At 40.1% G+C, this 18336-nt stretch overlaps 2 protein-coding genes across 7 annotated transcripts in view; one reads left to right on the top strand and one right to left on the bottom strand.

Moving 5' to 3' along the window:
* Positions 1–16398, top strand: part of ZDHHC20 (zinc finger DHHC-type palmitoyltransferase 20) — a 50875-nt gene extending 34477 nt beyond the window's left edge. For 3 of the 5 annotated variants that reach the window (XM_063331118.1, XM_063331133.1, XM_063331138.1), the window contains 7 exons: positions 1790–1825; positions 2905–3037; positions 4640–4766; positions 6027–6116; positions 7259–7374; positions 7786–7863; positions 10128–11750. In XM_063331118.1, the coding sequence (XP_063187188.1) occupies positions 1790–1825; positions 2905–3037; positions 4640–4766; positions 6027–6116; positions 7259–7374; positions 7786–7823 (540 nt within the window). In that variant the 3' untranslated portion in view covers positions 7824–7863; positions 10128–11750. Of the gene's footprint in view, positions 1–1789; positions 1826–2904; positions 3038–4639; positions 4767–6026; positions 6117–7258; positions 7375–7785; positions 7864–10127; positions 11751–11946 lie in introns of those variants that run through there. The other 2 variants (XM_063331121.1, XM_063331125.1) reach the window with 2 other exon arrangements.
* Positions 16399–16522: 124 nt separating this feature from the next.
* MRPL57 (mitochondrial ribosomal protein L57) lies at positions 16523–18295 on the bottom strand. Of its 2 annotated transcripts, none has more exons than XM_063331151.1 (2): positions 18230–18295; positions 16523–17009 (listed from the first exon to the last, which is right to left on the bottom strand). In XM_063331151.1, exon 2 carries the CDS (start codon positions 17002–17004, stop codon positions 16693–16695), a length of 312 nt encoding a protein of 103 aa, XP_063187221.1. In that variant the 5' UTR covers positions 17005–17009; positions 18230–18295; the 3' UTR covers positions 16523–16692. The 2 variants fall into 2 exon arrangements, with proteins under 2 accessions (XP_063187221.1, XP_063187230.1); XM_063331160.1 differs by having other exon boundaries at positions 18260–18294.
* Positions 18296–18336: the final 41 nt, after the last annotated feature.

Raw genomic sequence — 18336 nt, 5'->3', positions numbered from 1 at the left:
AATAGCGACTGGCTTCGGTCTATTATGTGTGCTAAGTAGCCTAAATTTTATTGTGCAGATTGCTTCCCTTTGTAAGCTCTGCAGCTCTCTCACCTGCACGTCTCTGCTTCTGTGCTGCTGCTGAGCACAATGATTTTAAATAACTGTCTGAAGCTTGACTCTCTTTTCACGTGCTGTGGCACGTGGACTGCTGCTAGAACACAACTGTTATACGCAGTCAAAGCCTGCGTGCTTCTCTCCAGGAAGGAATCGTCCTTTTTTGAAAGATGCTTCAGTTCTGCAACTGAACAGTCAAGAACTTAAAACCAGTGGCTGAAACTGGGTGGTCAGAAGATGTGAATGCTCCCTGGGGATAATGCAGATTAATCATACATAATTCAAAAAATCCTTCTCCAGATTATAGAGCTACTGTTTTAAGAAGATGCAACTGGAATAAACTTGTATTTTCTGGCCCACAGAAAACACAAAATCTGAGCTGCTACTGCTTTTTGAGCTTCAAAATCAACTGGCCTGAGGATTTTTTTATAGAGAACTATTTTGTTGGCATATGCAATTCCAAAAGAGTCATAAAAATAGAAGTTACAAAAATCAGTTAGGAAAGTGGGAAATGCTGCAGTGTGTTCTGAGGTAGGAGAAATCATCATAGCTTTAACATGAAGCTTAGGAATAGGCAGCAATTAGAGTACGTGTTTTTCTAGCCTCTATTTCAAAGGATTGCAAAACACAACATAGCTCTGCAGCAGGGAGGAGAAGGGACTGCTGCACAAACTGTCTAAGCAAAACTGCATCCAAAAAAAAAAAACCAAAAAGAGGCATTAAATAAGGAAACTGAACTTAGATAGCAGTTCAGAGAGCTGGACTCTGCTATCATTTGCTTACTCTAGCGTGATCTGATGGTAGCCAGCATTTTTGAAAATGCTGTATGTATCTGCCCAACTCCAAAGTAAAAGCTTGAGCTCTCCTTAGACTTTCTGCGCAGATTAATGGAACTTAAAAGCCATACATCTTGCCTACAACAGATTCCTTAAGAGCTAGCATCTTAGCTAAGACGGCTAATACCACTCTTTAGGTATAAAGTTTGGAATTTAAAAGCTAATTTAAACTAAGCTTTCCTGTTTCTTGTCTTATTTTCTGAAGTACTGGTTTAATTTCAGATGTTCTGCTAAAGATACATTCCACAAATTGATCTCAATTATTGAAGGATATTGGGAAGAAGAAAACCTGTACTGACATGTTATGGGTTCTTTTTTTAAACAAAAAATTATGCAAAGAACGGCGATTTTTTTTTTTATGGTTTTGACTGAAACTACATCTAATGGCAGTAGATATGTTCTGAAGTCAGAAAGATTTTGTAATTTATAAACCATTGCTTTATTTCTCTGGAGTATTCTGAGCTTTTCAGACCCTTATGAATGGTTTCATCATTCAGAATATTCACATAAACCTTACTTGCGATGAAAACAACTAGCAAAGAATGCACCTGGTGTAGTCGTGCTGTTCGAGCTGAGGAACCTCTTGAAAGTGATCCAGCCACAGTCTGAATAGCAGTACTTCTATGCTTCAGTAGAAAATTTCATGCCTTGGAAGTTAGCAGTGTGCTCTGATGTACTCTCCCCTCCATTCTCTTGGAGAATGGGGGCTAAGGCTGCTGATGGGCGTTGGAACTCGGCATGTCCGAGAGCACGTGTGCTCAACAACCATTTCTTTCTTAACAAAGCCTATGCTGTTTTCAAACACTTCGTCTTAACATAATACTAGTGTTTAATAAATTGTCTTTGTTTGCGCAAAGCTTTGCCGCAGGAAAGCTGCAGAGAATTGTCCAAAGGTAAAATCCAATATTGCTGTAATTATTTAAATACTGTTCCTACTATAATTTTTCAGTCATTCATGGTAGTTATTTACACCATCACAGAAGGAAGGAGACTTGTAATCTGTTGCCTATGAATATAGGCAATGTACAGCGATATAGATATACCCTGTGTGTGCTTGATCTTAATTGAAACGTGTTTTAGTCTTAAAAGAAAATCAGCCTTAGATAGGCGGTTATACTGAATGAGCTAATGGAAAAAGTAATGGCAAAAATGCTAACTAAAGAGATGAATAAAAATAGCCTCTCTGCTTTCATAGTGCTGTTAAAGGTCAACTACTTAAAAGTACTGTGATTTTGAGGATATAGAACTATATCTATATATAGAATAGTATTGTTACAAATCCCATTGGCCTCTTGAAAGTGCAAGCCTAAAAATAGTGGGGGCTGGGGGTGGAATCAACTATCCAGTGTGGGTGGGAGGTTGGTTTTTTATATGGTAGTTGTACTGAAATTGTTTTTCATGTAGATCCTCTGGTGAATCACTTCTGCCTGGTCAGAAACAGCAAATTTATTTTGCTAGGTACATGCTGGTTGTTGTCTAAACCTTAGAGGTCATCAAAAATTGAAGATCTGTCCAGGTCTTGTCTAGAAGTTGTTCAGTCTTGGAAACGCAGTATGACAGCTATTTCCCTTTTACGTTCCTTACACCGGTTCAGAAGTAGGTTCAGTGTTATTACCTTTCCAGGAAAGGGTTTGGAAGTTTTTGTTGTATTTTCTTCCCTTCAGAGGAAGTGATTTTGGACATGTTTTCTCTGTGTCTGCACAGTTAAGATTTTTTTAGTATAGGATTTTTTTTTCCTTGCCCCCTACTGTGCATTTAAAAAACTAACCCTTGATCATACACAGTGCTATCAAACTGATGCGCATGCAGTCATGACGCTAAACTCGGGTGGAAGGGGTGCTTTTTTTTCTTTGTGTAAAGCGAGGTGAAAGACCTATAGCAGAATGGGTGTGGCAGAAAATCTTTAGCGATAATACTGCATTAGTTGCTAAAAAATGTTAACGTATTAATCTCTTTCTCTCTTTCTCCCCAGAATGAATTGCCAGATACCCATGCAAAATTCCACGTACTGTTCCTTTTCTTTGTGGCCGCCATGTTCTTCATCAGCATACTGTCACTCTTCAGCTACCACTGCTGGCTAGTTGGCAAAAATAGATCAACCATAGGTCAGTTAATTGGAATATGCAACTGTTCCTTGTCCAGAAAACCAAGAAGTCAATGACAATGTGAGGCCTACAGGATGTGCCATCACATATAAATGGAAATACTATGCAATAAGAAGCATATTTGGTGAAAGTAATTAAAGGTGAAATATATGGGGAAATGAAGCATGTGTAGGGGTCCTCTGCTGGAGCCAAGCATATGGATTCATGATAAATGTTAATTTCCTTTGTTTGTATTTTTGAGGTCTCTGAGGTGCTGCATTTTTGTTGTGTTTTTATACAGTGTTAAGTATGTAACACAATTGCTACTTGCCAGTAACTCTATTTTTAGAATACTTTGCCCCAGCCAAGGTGAAGACTCTACTGCATATGAATGTACTACATTTTGAACCAGACACAGGAGAATATTCTTAAATCCTTTGAAATAAAATGGAGACCTTGCTATTAGGAAGTGGCTTGTAAAAGCAGTGCAGTAAAAATGGAAACACTGATGCACATTTCCTAAATAATAAAAGAGATTCCCATAACTTCCATGCTTAAATGTTTTAAATGGCATTGACCAGCATAAGCAAGTTATGTGCATTAGTTAAAATATCTGAAGTTCTTGCTAAAGCATTTTTGAAAGTGTTTTTTGTGGGGTGGGGGGGATGGGGACTGGTGGGTATTTCCACAACTGGCAATATCTTAATCTTTCAATGGAAGTTAAATTTCTGTCCTCAAAATTAAGTGGGTTGATTGAAATGGAAATAATTTTCAAGTTGCTAGAATTTTTTGATGGACAAAAATGAGGTTTTTTGATTGCTTGACAGGAGGATTGAGTCCTTTTTCTCTTCATGTATTCACAGTCTCTTTTTTAGCTTTGAAGAAAATTTTAGCATCTTCCTTGCCCAAAAGTCAATGATCATAATTGGCAACACAGTCAGTATTTTATTTACTCTCTGGATCATGATTGTAAAAAGATAAGCTGTTGGTATGGTGAGAGCAATGAGTCCTCTCGGTTCTTGGCCAAGGGTGTAACCTGACTGACTACAAAAATGGTGGTGGTTGGCTATAGTTCATGGTGTGTCTGTGTTTCTAATGTAATAGGTCTTATCTTTCTCTGATACCACAGGATGTTTTTAATTCAACTTCAGACCTTAACACAAGTGGAAAAAACTATCCTGTATGGGATTAGGTCCAGTAGTGCTTATGGTAAATGGCTTCTAGAAGAGGGAAGCCTGCTCAAAGGCTTCACAGGCGCTGTCATAGAATCATAGAATGGTTTGGGTTGGAAGGGACCTTAAAGATCATCTAGTTCCAACCCCCTGCCATGGGCAGGGACATTTCCCACTGTCTCAGACCTTATGTTAAATGTAAAGAGAGAAAGTTGACTGTTGAGCTTATGTGAACTTTCTTGCCTTTCATTTCTATTTTAGTCATTTAACCCTGTGATATTTTTTTTAATGGTGATTATTTGAGGTGACTCTTCCCCACTCCCCCATAATACCCATCGGGATTGCCTCAGCTTGCCCGACACTGTATTAACAATAGAGAAGTTTGAGTCTGTTTATTCATCTTCCCTGACTCCTTATCACTCTAGAGATGTTGCCTGTTTTTCTTTTACAGAAACATTCCGTGCACCCACATTTCGAAATGGCCCTGATAAAAATGGCTTTTCTCTTGGATGCAGCAAAAATCTGAGGGAGGTTTTCGGAGATGAAAAGAAGTATTGGCTACTCCCTATCTTTACCAGGTATTCAGTCTGAATGGGAATGAATTGGGGAATAAATTGATTCCATGACTCTCGCCTTGCTTCCCCTTCTCTTAAAAAACAAAACACAACTGGAAAGCCAACTTGTAAATCCTGCACGATTAATATTGATGGAGGGAAAATGTACAGGAGACAACTAAGCAAACTCTGCACAGCGTTTTCATTCAAAGACAAGAGCCTCAGTGAGAAGGGCCTTCTAAATATGGAAGTTTGGAAAGCTTTGAGAAGTGTATTTCAAAAATTGGTGGCACCATTAGTGTCTGATTATAGAGCAGAAATCAGCAACTCACAGGAGATACAAATGCTTAAACTTCACCTGCACTGAAATATCAGTTTAAAAGCACCCCCTCTTAGCCCTGAAAAAACTTGATGGCTTTCCTGTCTTGTAGATGACAGTTTCAGTATTGAAAGCCGTCTGAAAAAATGCATGTAAATAAGCAGCAGTGCAAAAAAAAAAAATCTGATAGGATGCAAAATACTGGTTTTAAAACTCCAGCTGAGCCAGTGTTAGGGACTTGCAGACAAGTGTCAGAGAAGCTTGATGAAGCAAGACTGACCTGCTGCCTACTCCCACCACTCCAGAAAGTCAGCAGAACAAAGCAGGTGCCGTGTTTCAACACTGCTTTTGCAGGATTGTGTGTCAGTTGGTGAACCCGTTTTGTGAAGCTGAGGTCTGATAGCAAACAGCAGAGGTAATAACAGGATCTTAAGTTGCCTCAGCTGTTCGCTGAGGTACCATGACTTTTCATGTGATTAAAAAAAGACAGAAGCTATGTTGTAGATGGATCAGTCTGTTTTGCCACCAGATTTTATCCTGATTAAATTTGCCTTAAAAGAAGGCTTAGCTAACCTCAGAATGATGGGTGGAGGGGAAAGCATGGCCACCAGAATATTATTTATGCTACAGCTTCTGGGGTTATAAATACCAGATAGTCTGACTACTTGTGCATGGTGGTTTGGGGGAAGACTAGGGCTACAAAACACAGTGATGTTTCTGAAATACATAGACTAATGCTGTGCTCAGCAATCCATCCTGAGTGACAGGGTGGGAATCATTTGCGCTGTAAGATTTAATTAACTGATCATCCGGCTTAGTGGTAGAACTGCCTTGCTCAAGTCTGGAGTTCAACGCTGCACTCAGTAATTGATTCGAGCCTGTAGTGTTTGCCTTTTGCATGCATGCTTGTTCCATTAATTTAAGTCAACTACAAACAGTGATTGGAATCTTTGTTTCTGGTTTAGTTTGGGCGACGGGTGTAATTTTCCAACTCGTTTGGTGATTATGGATCCAGAGCAACTTACTGTCTCAAGCCAAAATGAACCTGCTAAAAGGTAACTATAGCATTTAAGATATTGATGTACTCTACTTCATCTGGAGAAAAAAATGTTTCAAAACTATCTTTTAATTTTTTATACTTCTTGTCATCTTCAGAGTGAGTTTGTAAGTCTTCAGAGAAGGACAGAATGGATCAATGCTAAAATACGGTGCTGCTTGTGCAGAAAGTGTGTTTCTTTGTTTTGACCTATAACAGAGGCTATGGCTCTAAGGAAGCAGTAATACAGAAAGTAAGAGAGCTTACTGGCTCTTAGCAACGGTCAAAAAAGTCCTAGGGAAGACTGAATAATGGTCCATGGGAAAAAAAAAAGAACCTTAAGATATTTTTTTGAATGAGAGAAAGGCGAGGTATTATTTGTATTTCACTTCCTCCAGCGTGCTTAAACAACGGATGCTGAGACACAGCTTGCAAGAGAGGTAGATCACTGTGGCTATTGCTGGTTTTTAGCACTGGAGTGTTTTTAGCTTATCACTTTTTATCCCTCTAAATTTGCATGTTTTGCATCTTCAGTGTATTTTCAGGAAGCCTGCAGAGGATTCAAAGACACAGGAGTATGTGAAACTTCTGGGGGTGTTTACATTTGCCATTTTAGAAGTCTTTGGTATAGTTTGGTGAGTTTGTAGCTGCAGGTTGTCAACAGCAATCACCTGAGTTATGAGGCGTTAGGGGAGGTTCAAAGGCAAGACTGAGAAGTTGCTTCCAGTGCAACATAACCTGCGGAATTTACACAAGAGCAGGACCTTTGTGCAAGCAACAGAGTATCCTTTTGCATTAGGAAGATGTTCAGCAGAAGGCCCTGGCATTTACTGGTGGGAAAAGATGGCATGACGTTGTTCTTCCAGACAGTACTGGTTTTTAACTGTGTGGCAGTAGCATTGTTGTCAGTATGCCATTTCTTGTCTATCTGTCTGTGCCTTTTTTCCATTAGAATTGTGAACGGCCTGTGTCAGGCAAGGGTTTAGACTGATGACTGGCACAAGCCTATAGGAGAATTTGGGTTGGGGGCAGAGGGCCAGCGTAGGGGTTTTTGTTTGCTTTGCTCTTAAGTGATTTCAATACAAATATTCAATACAGAAATGTCTGAAATAAGCAGCTACAGCTGTTACAGAATTCCTGTTGACTTTGCTTACTTTTCAGCTCTGGAGCCAATCAGTCCTTTCCTCCTCGACCACTCAGCGAATCACAAAATCGATTGCTAGCCAGTGACAGTCAGTGGGTGGAAAGTGGCCCCGAAGAGGAAAATGTTAAATCAGGTAGCCTGCATTGTAAGACTTGTGATGATTCTAGAGTTTTGTTTGTGGTGGGGTTTTCCTTTTTTTTTTTTTTTTTTATTTTTTAGACCTAAAACATCTTTAGGAATTGGTTGGAGTCAAGTAGAAGAAAATTTGTTCCGTAGAATCAAGTCAGCATGTTTATAAGTTAAGGCTAACTTGTGTCTTATGCTCTAATCCAAACTAAATTACTACACTAAGGTAATGGATAGATAATTCTGACTTTCTCACTTCCTGTTCTGAGATTTTGGATCTTTTCACATTTGATTAGGGGGAGAAAAGTATTTTCCTAAAATAGGCACAACATGATAAATGTGCTTTCTGGTTTGAAGTCTTTGCTATTTGTTGTGCAAATCTGCGAAAACACATAATTGAGATTCTCTCACATTTTAGGGGCAAAAAAGAATATTATAGTTTCATTGGAAAGCTGATCTCGGCTTGTTACTAACCAACCATCTCAGTGAGAAACAGGTAAGACCAACATAATTGATTGCCGTTTCTGTATAAGTAAACTAAAATAGATATCTTGAAGTCAAAAGTCACTAGTCATGGAATGCAGAGGAGTCCTCTGATGTTGGATGAGTAATAGAAAAGTCTAAATAAAACTCAGGATGGCTGTCCAGAAGGCAAGAATGGGAGTAATGCTGTAGTGCAGGAAACATGGGTTGGCTAGATCTGAGATGAGTCAACCTAATCCTGTAATTTAAAGTGAAGTGGGTAGTGCTGGATTTGTTACCTGACCAGGGAAAATAATCTAATCTGCTAAATAGGCAATTTCAAGATGAAGTCCTCACTTGAGGAAGCGATATTCTTAAGGAACAACTCCTTAACTGTCTTTTTCTTAATTGTATATTGGTGGTCTGTGCTGTGCTTTTATACTTTAAGGAGCTGTGTGCGCACAAGGAAGTAAGGTCAATAGGTAAATACAGGTGTCTCCATACAGACTGCTTTGTCACACTTGGAATTGACGGTGATCTTCTTTTATGTAAGAGCTTGGCGCACACTTTGCATTCAGGAAATACAGTGAGTGCTGCTGCATATATGAAAACTTCCCTTGGTGTATTTCCAGTGACTAAATTAGACATCTCTTATGTTGACTTCATGCTGTGGTGAGCTTATAAACTCCCATTAAATGTTTCTCTCTGGAAGAGAAACTAATCTTGCTTGGACAAGTAGCAACCATAGACGCTGAAGGCTGGGTCATTTACCACCTCTGCATTTTTCTGTTTTCTCCCTCTCTTTCGTCCCCCCCCACCCCGCCCCGCAATAAAAAAGTGAGACAGAACTTGCAATGAATTCCCATTTTCTTTGGAAAGAAAACACAATATTTGAGTTTTGTGAGCTCAGTAATTTTAGGATCACTTTTTTTTTCTTTTATTTATTTTTTTTTTAAATAAGCCTTCTGATATAGAGTCATTGTTTTGTTGCAGCTTTAGGGGTTTTTTTTTGGTTTGTTTTCAAGAAAAAAAATAATCTGTCTAAAAGGTCTTTGTGGGGGATGGTGTGATGCCTTGACTGAAGTTGGTCAGGCTGCTCAGTGTAAACTCATACAAACCCAAAATTAGACTGGTCAGTGGTCTTCTAAAAAAGCTGCTCAACCATGAGAACCCACCAATGATGAGTTTTCCCTTTGCAACTTTTCTTAACGCTTTATATAAACGTGCAAACAAATGTCCCAAGCAAGGGACTCCTTTCAGCCTCTAGCTATGAAAAAACTAATCTGATCTAAACAGGTTATTAAGGCTTTTCTGTTCTTCATAGAAAGGACTAGATAACTTATGAGAGCAGTTCATCCCAGCAACCTTTGATAGGGTGTTATAGACAGGTCTTAGTCTTTCTTTCCACTGACCTAGAGAGGGAGCATAAGTTACTAGCTTAGGCTAGACAATTAACTGGTTATAGTTTGGGATTAATTTCCTTTCTGTCCTCCCTCTCTTCCTAAAGTCAAGCCAAATTTAGTAAAGGAAGATTGTGTACTTTTTGTTGCACTTGGCCAAACTGCTGTAGCTTTAAAAGTTGTATAAAGAAATAGTGCATAATTGCACTCAACACAAAAGCATTTTGGTATGTGTTATTTCAAGTAATAGCTAACTCATTAGCACAATGTTTCAGCCGTTCTGAGTTCAGTTGGATTTGATCACAGTTTCTGTAGGCCAAGGTGGTTAATTCCAGGCCCCCTGCAATTGTAAGGAGCTATGCAATAGCTGTGAGATCCAACATCTGTTCCATGCACTTCCGCATACCCTGTAGCAGACTGATAGTTGTATTTTTCAGTTTTAAGCCTAAAACACACAGCAGAAGCAATCAAAGTTATGGCTGGCAAGTAAAATTCCCAGATTATTCTAGAGAAAAGAGCATGATTTGCGAAAGAAGGCCGGTTCCCCAGCCTTACCTAGGCAAATACCATTTCTGTCCCCATATCTATCAATTTAATTTAAAATGAATGAGCAATTATTGGAATCAGGGATCCAAGAGACTTCAGCCACAGGTCAGTGGTGATGGATTGGCGTTCTTAGTGCAGATAATCTTCTAAAACATAAGAGGTTTTTAAAAAAAAAAACAACAAACACACACCTCCCAGAAGCCTAATTATGAGTTGAAGTTAGCTTCACTGCTGCCCTGAATCAGGAGTCTGTAAATTACATGTTACCTGGCAGTGTTCTTGTAATGCACTATGACCTGTATTTTGAAAGCTAGTAGTATAATTCCACTAATTACCTTTTTTGTTTCACTAGGTTTCTGCAACACATTTTGTGCTTGAATATTACTTAATTTTGTTTGGAAGAAGTTGATCAGTAAAAAATGGAACATGAACATTTTAGGAAGAGACAAGAAATACAAATTTCTGCACAGTACAATGGATTCTTGTAAGCACTATTGCAGAGCAGGGAAGTTAAGACAGATGCCTTAAGATTCTTAATGTGCATTTATGCAACATGAATTATATACTGCTACCAAAGGGCCAAATCCTGAAGTGCCCTGCTTGGATGCACAAGGTCCAGAGTGGGAACTATGCATTTCTGTTATGCTGCAGTGGTGGGGGTAGATTGCAGAGACTCCTACCTCCCCACGGGCAAACTTCATACCTTAGGCACTGCAGAAGTCACTTCCATAGCAGGTCTCCAGGGTACAGAAAGAAATAAAAAAGGAAAAAAAAATAAAAAAAGATAAATCAACATAGAGCATGGCCGGTGAGTCTGAAGTGCAACTATGCATAGTTCAAACACCAGGTGATGGGGAAGGGACTGGATGATGTCTTCTCCCCTCTTTCTACTAAACGTGATCATAGCTCTCCAAGTCTTTCAGGACTGAGGATTCCTTCTACTAGCTGTGCTTTGGAGCAAGGCAATGCCAACAACATAAAAGCCTTTTACTTGGGCGTTGCTTTTTTGCTATGAGATTGAGCCACCTCATAGTTTTAACTTGATTTATTTAACCATATCAAGAATAGAGCTCAAAGAGGCAAACTTGGTTTTTAGTTCAAAAAACATGGTTTGTTACTTTCCAGCAATTGTCTATCAGCATACAAAGAAAAGCCAATCCAAAAAGGAATTAACAATTGTTACATTTTCTGTTAATGTCTGCATTGTTCTGTATGAGGCAGTAACAAAATGGTAAAGTACCCCTGAGAAAAACCTTATTGCAGTTGTGCGTTGTTAGAAAACGGAACTGGAAGAGTACTGCTTTTTCTATGGGACTCTCGATGGTTTATAAATACTGTTTTATACTTTTGTTTTATCTTTTTAATAAAGGCACAAGTTTTTATTGGTTCTAAAGTACCATTTAAACAAATATAAAGTACTTAAGAGAAAATTAGTGTTGGATCATACGTCTGTGTTAACACACTGAAAATGTGTATGCTTTAGTCTGCCACTTTCAAGTCCAGTTTAAGTGATGCTGATGTTGCTAAAGATTGAGTGTTCTGTGCAGTGATGTACCTGTTCACAAAAGGCAAAATGTGTTTCCCGTGTAAGGAATGAAGTCCATCCTATGCTCAAGACCTACAGCAAACAACATGGTTTTTTTTTCCCTCGCTCTTCTATAAGGAAGACTGCTAACTCATCTTTGGGTGGTATTGGAATTTTGCACCTGGAAAAAGTGACAAGTACTATTTTCCTGTCTGCAACTTTTCTGATGTTCAGTTGATGCTGATTACAAATAGATATGAGCCCTTTTGAGACTGAAGGTAGTAGCAGAGTTGATCTAGACTGAAAGAACCTGTTTGGCTTCTCTCACAGACTGATTGCTACTTAATTCAAATATGTTTATGATGGCAATACTAAGGTATAAAACATACTGTAAGGTTTAAAACAAGTATTTTTTGTCTTTGGAAAGAATAAATTTTTCTTAGATATTGATCTTCTAGAACAAGAACACTTTGAGAACCTATGAACATGCTTTGGTTGCTGTTGGATGTTCTTGAGACAGAAGTAATAGTCCAAACTTGCATGTTTTATAAAAGTTGCAGAATGTTTCTTCAAACTTTGTACAAGAAATTTTGCATTTGTTAATTTCAAAACTTACTAAAACATTCGCTACACGTTAATCTCAAAGGTTCAGCTTTTTCTTCTCAAATGTCAAGTGAGAAGCCCTCATCTGAATGTGAGCTCTCAACAGTACTGCACCAGCAGAATTTCCTGGGGAAGACCAGAGAGACAGAATACTGCAAGTTCAAATGGCTTTTTCTGAATACCAAAACCTGCAGTCCCAAACACTGGTGCAGCTGTAACGGAGCGCCTGGAATGTCATCTGGCTTTTGCTATATCAGCGTCTTGCAGCTAAGATAACACATGCACAGTCATCCTCTAGCAGAACTATAACCAAAATCTAGGTCTCTAATGTGGTAAATATCACTGATTTAGCAATATGGTCTCTGCTCAATATACCCCTATATGAATATGTATATACTGTAGGCTAACAGCAGTATAACTTGTTTGATTTTTAAGTCAGGCTAGCTAATCTACAGGAAAAACTCAAGTAAACAGACTGGGCTAAATCCATGTGTGTTCTGTAGCAAGTGCTGGTCTTCTGAAGCCAGTTCTTTGTACACCTGGTGGACATTTTTGTGGCTTTTCATGAAGAGCTGATGTTTCTGACATCTTTATGCAGATCATGGGTACGTTTTGTCCCAGATTTTTCTCATGTTTCAGGTGAGGAGAGCAGGGTGCTTAGGATACTCTTGAGGCCAGAGTTCCTGTTGGTGTAAAAGCAGGCATTACTGAAAAGTCACTTTGGCAAACACGAAACATGTAAAATGATTCAAATATGATTCTTCCAAATTCACCACCCCCATGCTCCATTTTTTTACCCCAGAGAACTGGTTACTAAGAGAAACCCCAGACTAATAGAAAGAATTAAGTTCTTTAAGGGAATTGTGTTGATGAGCTCTAAGGGCCCACCAGTGAGTGGGATGGGGGAGGGGGTCAGGTTTTCCTGGCAGGCCCCGGCTGTAGAGGAGGTATCACCTCTAAGGTGGCAGGACAACATCTTGTGTCTTCCAGAGCTCTGTCCTGCCAGCTCCCCAGCCATAAGCAAGGGTACTCTGTGCTGTATCGAAGAGTGAGATAGGCAAAAGGAGGGAGCAAGCCAGAAATTAAAAAGTTGGTGAGGACAAACAGCTGTTGGCTGTTGAGTTGTAAGCAGACTTAAGTATTGTGCCCAGCAGAGGCAGGGGGACGTAGGGGTGCTCCAGGAAATAGGTCCTTTTGGCCCATGCAGTGAAGAGCTGGAAACTTCAGGGAATGCAGTGGGAAGAGCAGCCCTACCTGTTCAGAAGGCCCAAAGGGAGATTGATCCTGAGAAAACAACTGGTTTGGGTGCTGGGTCATGTTGTACGCGCTGGTTTTGTGCTTTAACCCACTCTGTATCAGAAAGTCTTGAAAATACGTAAATTGTCACTGAAAATAACAGCCCATAAGCTTTTAGGGCCATCAAAATAATTACTATTGCAAGCCATAAATAGTATTGTAGTTACTGTAGGATAGTTGACATTGGCTGCAATTACAAACTATGTTTTAGTATTTCTTATTGCTTTTTTCTTTAAAATAAACCCACATACACACAAGAGTCATGGACACAAAATGACATTAAACTCCCAGTGTGAGGACAGAAGCCTGATGTAGGGCAAGATTTCAGTGTGATTTCTCCTCCAGATTTCTGAGACGTCCTAAGATGATAGACCTGTCCTGGTGAAGATAAGGCAAGGAGATCCATAAATAGAAAAGAACACTTAAAACTACACAGCTGTTTTTTTCTTACGATGATTTATTCACAGACTGTACAACATACATATAATTGCTGCTCCTACCAAAGGCATGTTTATAGGAGAAGGGCAGGAAGAGCTGTAGGTTTCTGTCATAACTCATTTCCTACAGTATTATGCCAAGATTGCAGCGTCACAAGTTAGATGCATCGTAAGCCTTTGATTGGAAACTTCCACTTTAAATATTCAGGGTGTTATTTTAGAGGGACTTCAGGCACTTTTATTTTTAGTAACTTAAGCAGAAATTATGGGAACATTTTTGTTAAAGCTGCCCCTTGAGTGTGGAATGAAGGTACCAAGCTCCTTTTGGTATGCTATTTGTAGAAACTGGTCCTGTTGTCCAGAGCGCTTAAATGCCTACCGTTTTCAGGTACTGTTTCTTCCCTCATTTGATCTTGTGTGGCTCTTCTGTATTGTAAATGATGTTCTGGGGTTTGGAAGTTTTGTTTAAGTTCAATACCATTTGATATGCACTCAAAGAATTTCTTGATGTAGCTGAAGTATGGTCCAGTTGTAGCTCCCCACAGCCCCAAGAGGAGGAAAAAAGCAGCGTTTGCAGCGGCTCTAGTGTCTGGCAGATTTACCAAGAGATGCATTGACTGACATAAATTAAGCAGATCTGCCTAGATGAGGAGCATTGACTGATCGTACTTAGTAAAAATTAAAAAAAAAAAAAACAGCCAAACTTTGAGCTTCGTAGTATATGTTCTTTGAGGACACTATCTAAAATTGTACATAATCGGGGAATTCAGGTATGTATTTACAGAGGCTCCAAATGGCACCTCCTTGAACTCAGCGCAGATCAAGAACACATCTTTCACAGCACGTAAAAAACAGGGAGGTGTGCAACGCCAGGGGCGCTGCTATCCCTAAATGGCACCAAAGAGAGCAGCTGCATATGAAGTGATTTGTTATAATACTGAACACATTACTGCACTCATTTCTATCAATTTATTTTGTATATATAGACAGCTTTTTATATGCATTTTTCTTAACTACATGTAAACTGTCATGAAATGTAATGAAGCTACAAGTTGTAGTTAGTTTTAGCGCTGATTAAAACTGGTGTTTGGCTGTTTTGTTTTCTGCAGCAATTACTTGAATCTTGTTTCCATTAGGTAGTGAAGTCCAATAATGTTTACAGGATTGCTTGCTTTGTTTTGGGGGGGGGTGTCCCCATTTTTCTTCCCCAAGACACAGAGAGCACGTGCTCAGCAGTCAGGCAGATGTGTTGGGATGACGCACTGGGATCACCTTTATTGGCACCAAAGCATTAATGGTGACAGGCAGAGTCCCTTCCGTTTACGCTGCCTGGCTGACAACGTACACGCTCAGCATGTTTCTGAGTTCTCCTGTCCCTTAACCTGTTGCGATCAGCTTTATTGTGAGAAACTTCAATCTTTCTGAACAGCAATTTACAATCAAAAATAGCACAGAAGAGGCAGCAATCCTGCTGCTCAAAACCTGCCCCCTCTCCATGTCCGTTTTTTAACTTGGATGAATTAAACACCCCTAGGTTATTGCCGCAATTATTTTTGTATTTGCCAGCAAGGGTCATCAACATTTGCACTAATCAATGTCCCAGCTGTTCTACTTCCACAGTTATTCTTAATTGTGCTGCCTAAACTTGTAACGAGCTGTATTTAAAGTCGGAGGTGAAGTGTAAAAGGTGTATGTAATAATGACACATTTGTTGTAAGTTTTTGTATGTTACAGATAGGACTAGTCCTATGCACAGAGAAAACATGTTGCCATTTATAGTTTAATACTTGAAGTAACTTTTTTAAATGGGCTTTTATAAATGAATTAAATACAAAATCACATTGCTTTGCCTGGAAGTTCCTTCATGTTTTAATTGTATTGTGCAATTTCCCCATATGTATGCTTTTCCATAAATGTTATCTTAAGCCGTTTATAACCATTGAAAGTGATTTCAAGATTTTGTACATCAGTGTTCAAACCTGTTCGTACTTCTCTGAAGTATAATTCATGTTTAAATAAAAAAGTTGTACCACTTTAGGCTTCTTTTCCAAAGAGATAAAATATGAATGGACTTGACACTTTAATTCATCAGTGAATGCAACATCAACTTAATAAATGTATGTGAAAGAATCTGAAAATCGCTTAGCTGTAACATGTGTGTATTAGATCAGTGAGAAAAACTGCCTACCTGGGAAACATTTTGTAACTGTTCCACAATTTTTACGCTCCAGCTGCAACAAACCCAAGATTACACTCGCTCCTGACATACCTTCCAGGTCACTTGGTCTTGAGAGGGGAAGTAAAAAAAAAAAAAACTCTAACTTGTGGCTGACTGTATTCCTTCAGGACACTAAGCAAGACTTAGAAATCAGTGCCGGTCAGCTGTGTTCCTTTTCGATCAGAAATAATCTCTGCAAGAGAGGGCAGTAACACTTAAGTTGATGCTGACATGACAATGACCCTGCCATTTAAATTCAACAGTTCTTTCCAAGAAGTTTAAAAAAACTGGAACATTTTAGAATCTTCCATGAGTTCCAGCCTCATACAGCTAACTTTGTAATTCTAGTTCACCTTGGTCTTCGCATGCCTGATGAAGTGAGCACTGTGCAAGTGCTGTCAGTTGTGTCTCCAGTATTAATGTGCACAGAAGTGTCCCTTCAGGAGAGGGACCAGCAAGAGCCATCTGGTCAGTAACAGCACATAACCCCTTTCAACAGAGCAGGTGTGTTCTAGCTTTCAAAGGGAAATTAGTGAAGCTGTACATCTAGTTCAAGTCATCATCACTGCACTTGGGAACACAGGCTGAGTTATGAAAAGCCCTGGAGAACACAAGGCAGGCAGATGGTAAAGAGCCACAGAAAGAACTATCTTCTAAAGAGGCGATAATAAGAAAACACACTGTAAGACTGCTTTTAATGTAAGATTTTGTATACCGTAACAAAGTCTCATTTGTCATCTACCCTTATTATATTGAATTACAAAACTACCGTAATAGGTACAACAGTAGATCCCACGATAGTGCATAATACGTGCCAAATAGAAATACGCCGTATTATTCAAGATGTCCACTTCTTCGTCACATTTAAGTGGTCTAAGTGATCACTCATATATCTATGCTCAGGCAACTTGGCTGTCACCAGTCTTTTGAAAGCTTCCCATTTTGCACGTCTCTCTTCTGTGTTATGTTTGTACTCCTGCTCCCGGGTCAGGTAAGGTCGACTCAGCCAATATTCATTCTCTGCTTCAATTTCCAGCCTTCGGATCATTGCTTGCTTCATTGACTGGGTAACCACTCTTGGTTGCCTGTATTTTCCAATCCACTGTTTTCCAGGAATTCTCTTTCGGAGTAATGCTGTTGTTAAAAACATTGTGCCTTAAAATACAGACAAAAATATAAAATGGTCATTAGATTGGGACATAAGTTAAAAATTTAACAAGAAAAATGAAAAGTCTGCACACACTTACTCCACTGCTTTTTAACTGTCTGATTTGAAGTTCAGAACCTGATATTCACAACCAACCATTATGTACAGCAGACAGTACAATGCCAGACATATTGGAAATGTAAGACCAGAAAAGGAAACCAAAAATATTTATTTAGCTAAAGAGTTTACTCAGTTATCCTTATGTTGAGACTAAAGCATCTCCTCCATAAATTATTTATGAAAAATACAGTCCCAGATACTATTAAACAAAGGATTCACTTCATCCATTCCTTCTTCAAATAGGTAACTGCATCATCAAAACAGAGGGTAATTCCAGGTTCATCTGCTAGATCCAGATCTAGCCTTTCCTCAGTGTTAACTTTTGAACTACAGTCTGTCCATAAACATACTAGAATACAATTACCTGGTCTTGTTTATGAACTAGGGGAAATCAGATTTGTAGAGAAAAACAATATCCTGTATTAGACCAACTAGTGTTAAGTAGAAAGCACAAATACAGCGTCCAACGTTATACACAGGTGTGACAAAGAGGCAAGAAAGGCCAAGCTACATTTAGATTTGACATACATGCTCTTCATTAACTTATTTATTAGGCCTAAACATGCCTAACTCCTAGGCCTCTCATTACGCCGCATCTTTATCAACTAACAAGTCAGCCAAGCACCTGAACCCGGCATAAAGCAGCACAACTGCTGAGAGAAGCCGCCCCGCCATACCCCATTCCCATGGTGCAGCCGCACGCTGCTGTTCCCCTCTCTGACCCCGTTCGAAGCGCAGCTGTGGGGCTTGGCGGGGGCACGGCGGCCTCCGCCCCTGTTTCCCCCCCCGGTAGGGCAGGGCAGAGCTGCCTGTCTGCAGGACAGCGCCAGCCGCTCGCCCTCAGGCCTGCACCCGCTCCAGCCTCGACAGGGATGGATGCCGAGGCGGCACAGCTACCCTCCAGGGCTCTCCCGTGCCACAGGAGCCGCCTGGGCCGCGAGACTCGGCCTGCGCGGCGGAGCGCTGCAGCCTGGGGAGAAGGATCTCCTGCCCGTTCCCTACCGCGGTCATCTCCCGGTTCAGGGCCCGAACAGACACCCCACACCCGTGAGGATGAAGCGCTCCGAACCCCGCCGCTAACAAGTCGCTCCCACCCGCCCTCACTCACCAACCGCCCTAACGGCTCCAGCCCCCTCACCGGGAAGCAAGATGGCTGCGGGCGGCACCTCTCGCGAGGTCTCGCGAGATCTTGGCGGCCGGCGGGCGGGGCCTGGC

The sequence above is a fragment of the Chroicocephalus ridibundus genome, chromosome 1, assembly GCF_963924245.1.
Source record: "Chroicocephalus ridibundus chromosome 1, bChrRid1.1, whole genome shotgun sequence".
NCBI classification, from domain to species: Eukaryota; Metazoa; Chordata; class Aves; order Charadriiformes; family Laridae; genus Chroicocephalus; species Chroicocephalus ridibundus.
This window is presented reverse-complemented; position numbering and strand designations above follow the sequence as displayed.

What these genes read in the sequence shown, in the direction of transcription:
- MRPL57 (XM_063331151.1), bottom strand. Translation starts at nt 17,004, where the DNA reads ATGTTTTTAACAACAGCATTACTCCGAAAGAGAATTCCTGGAAAACAG.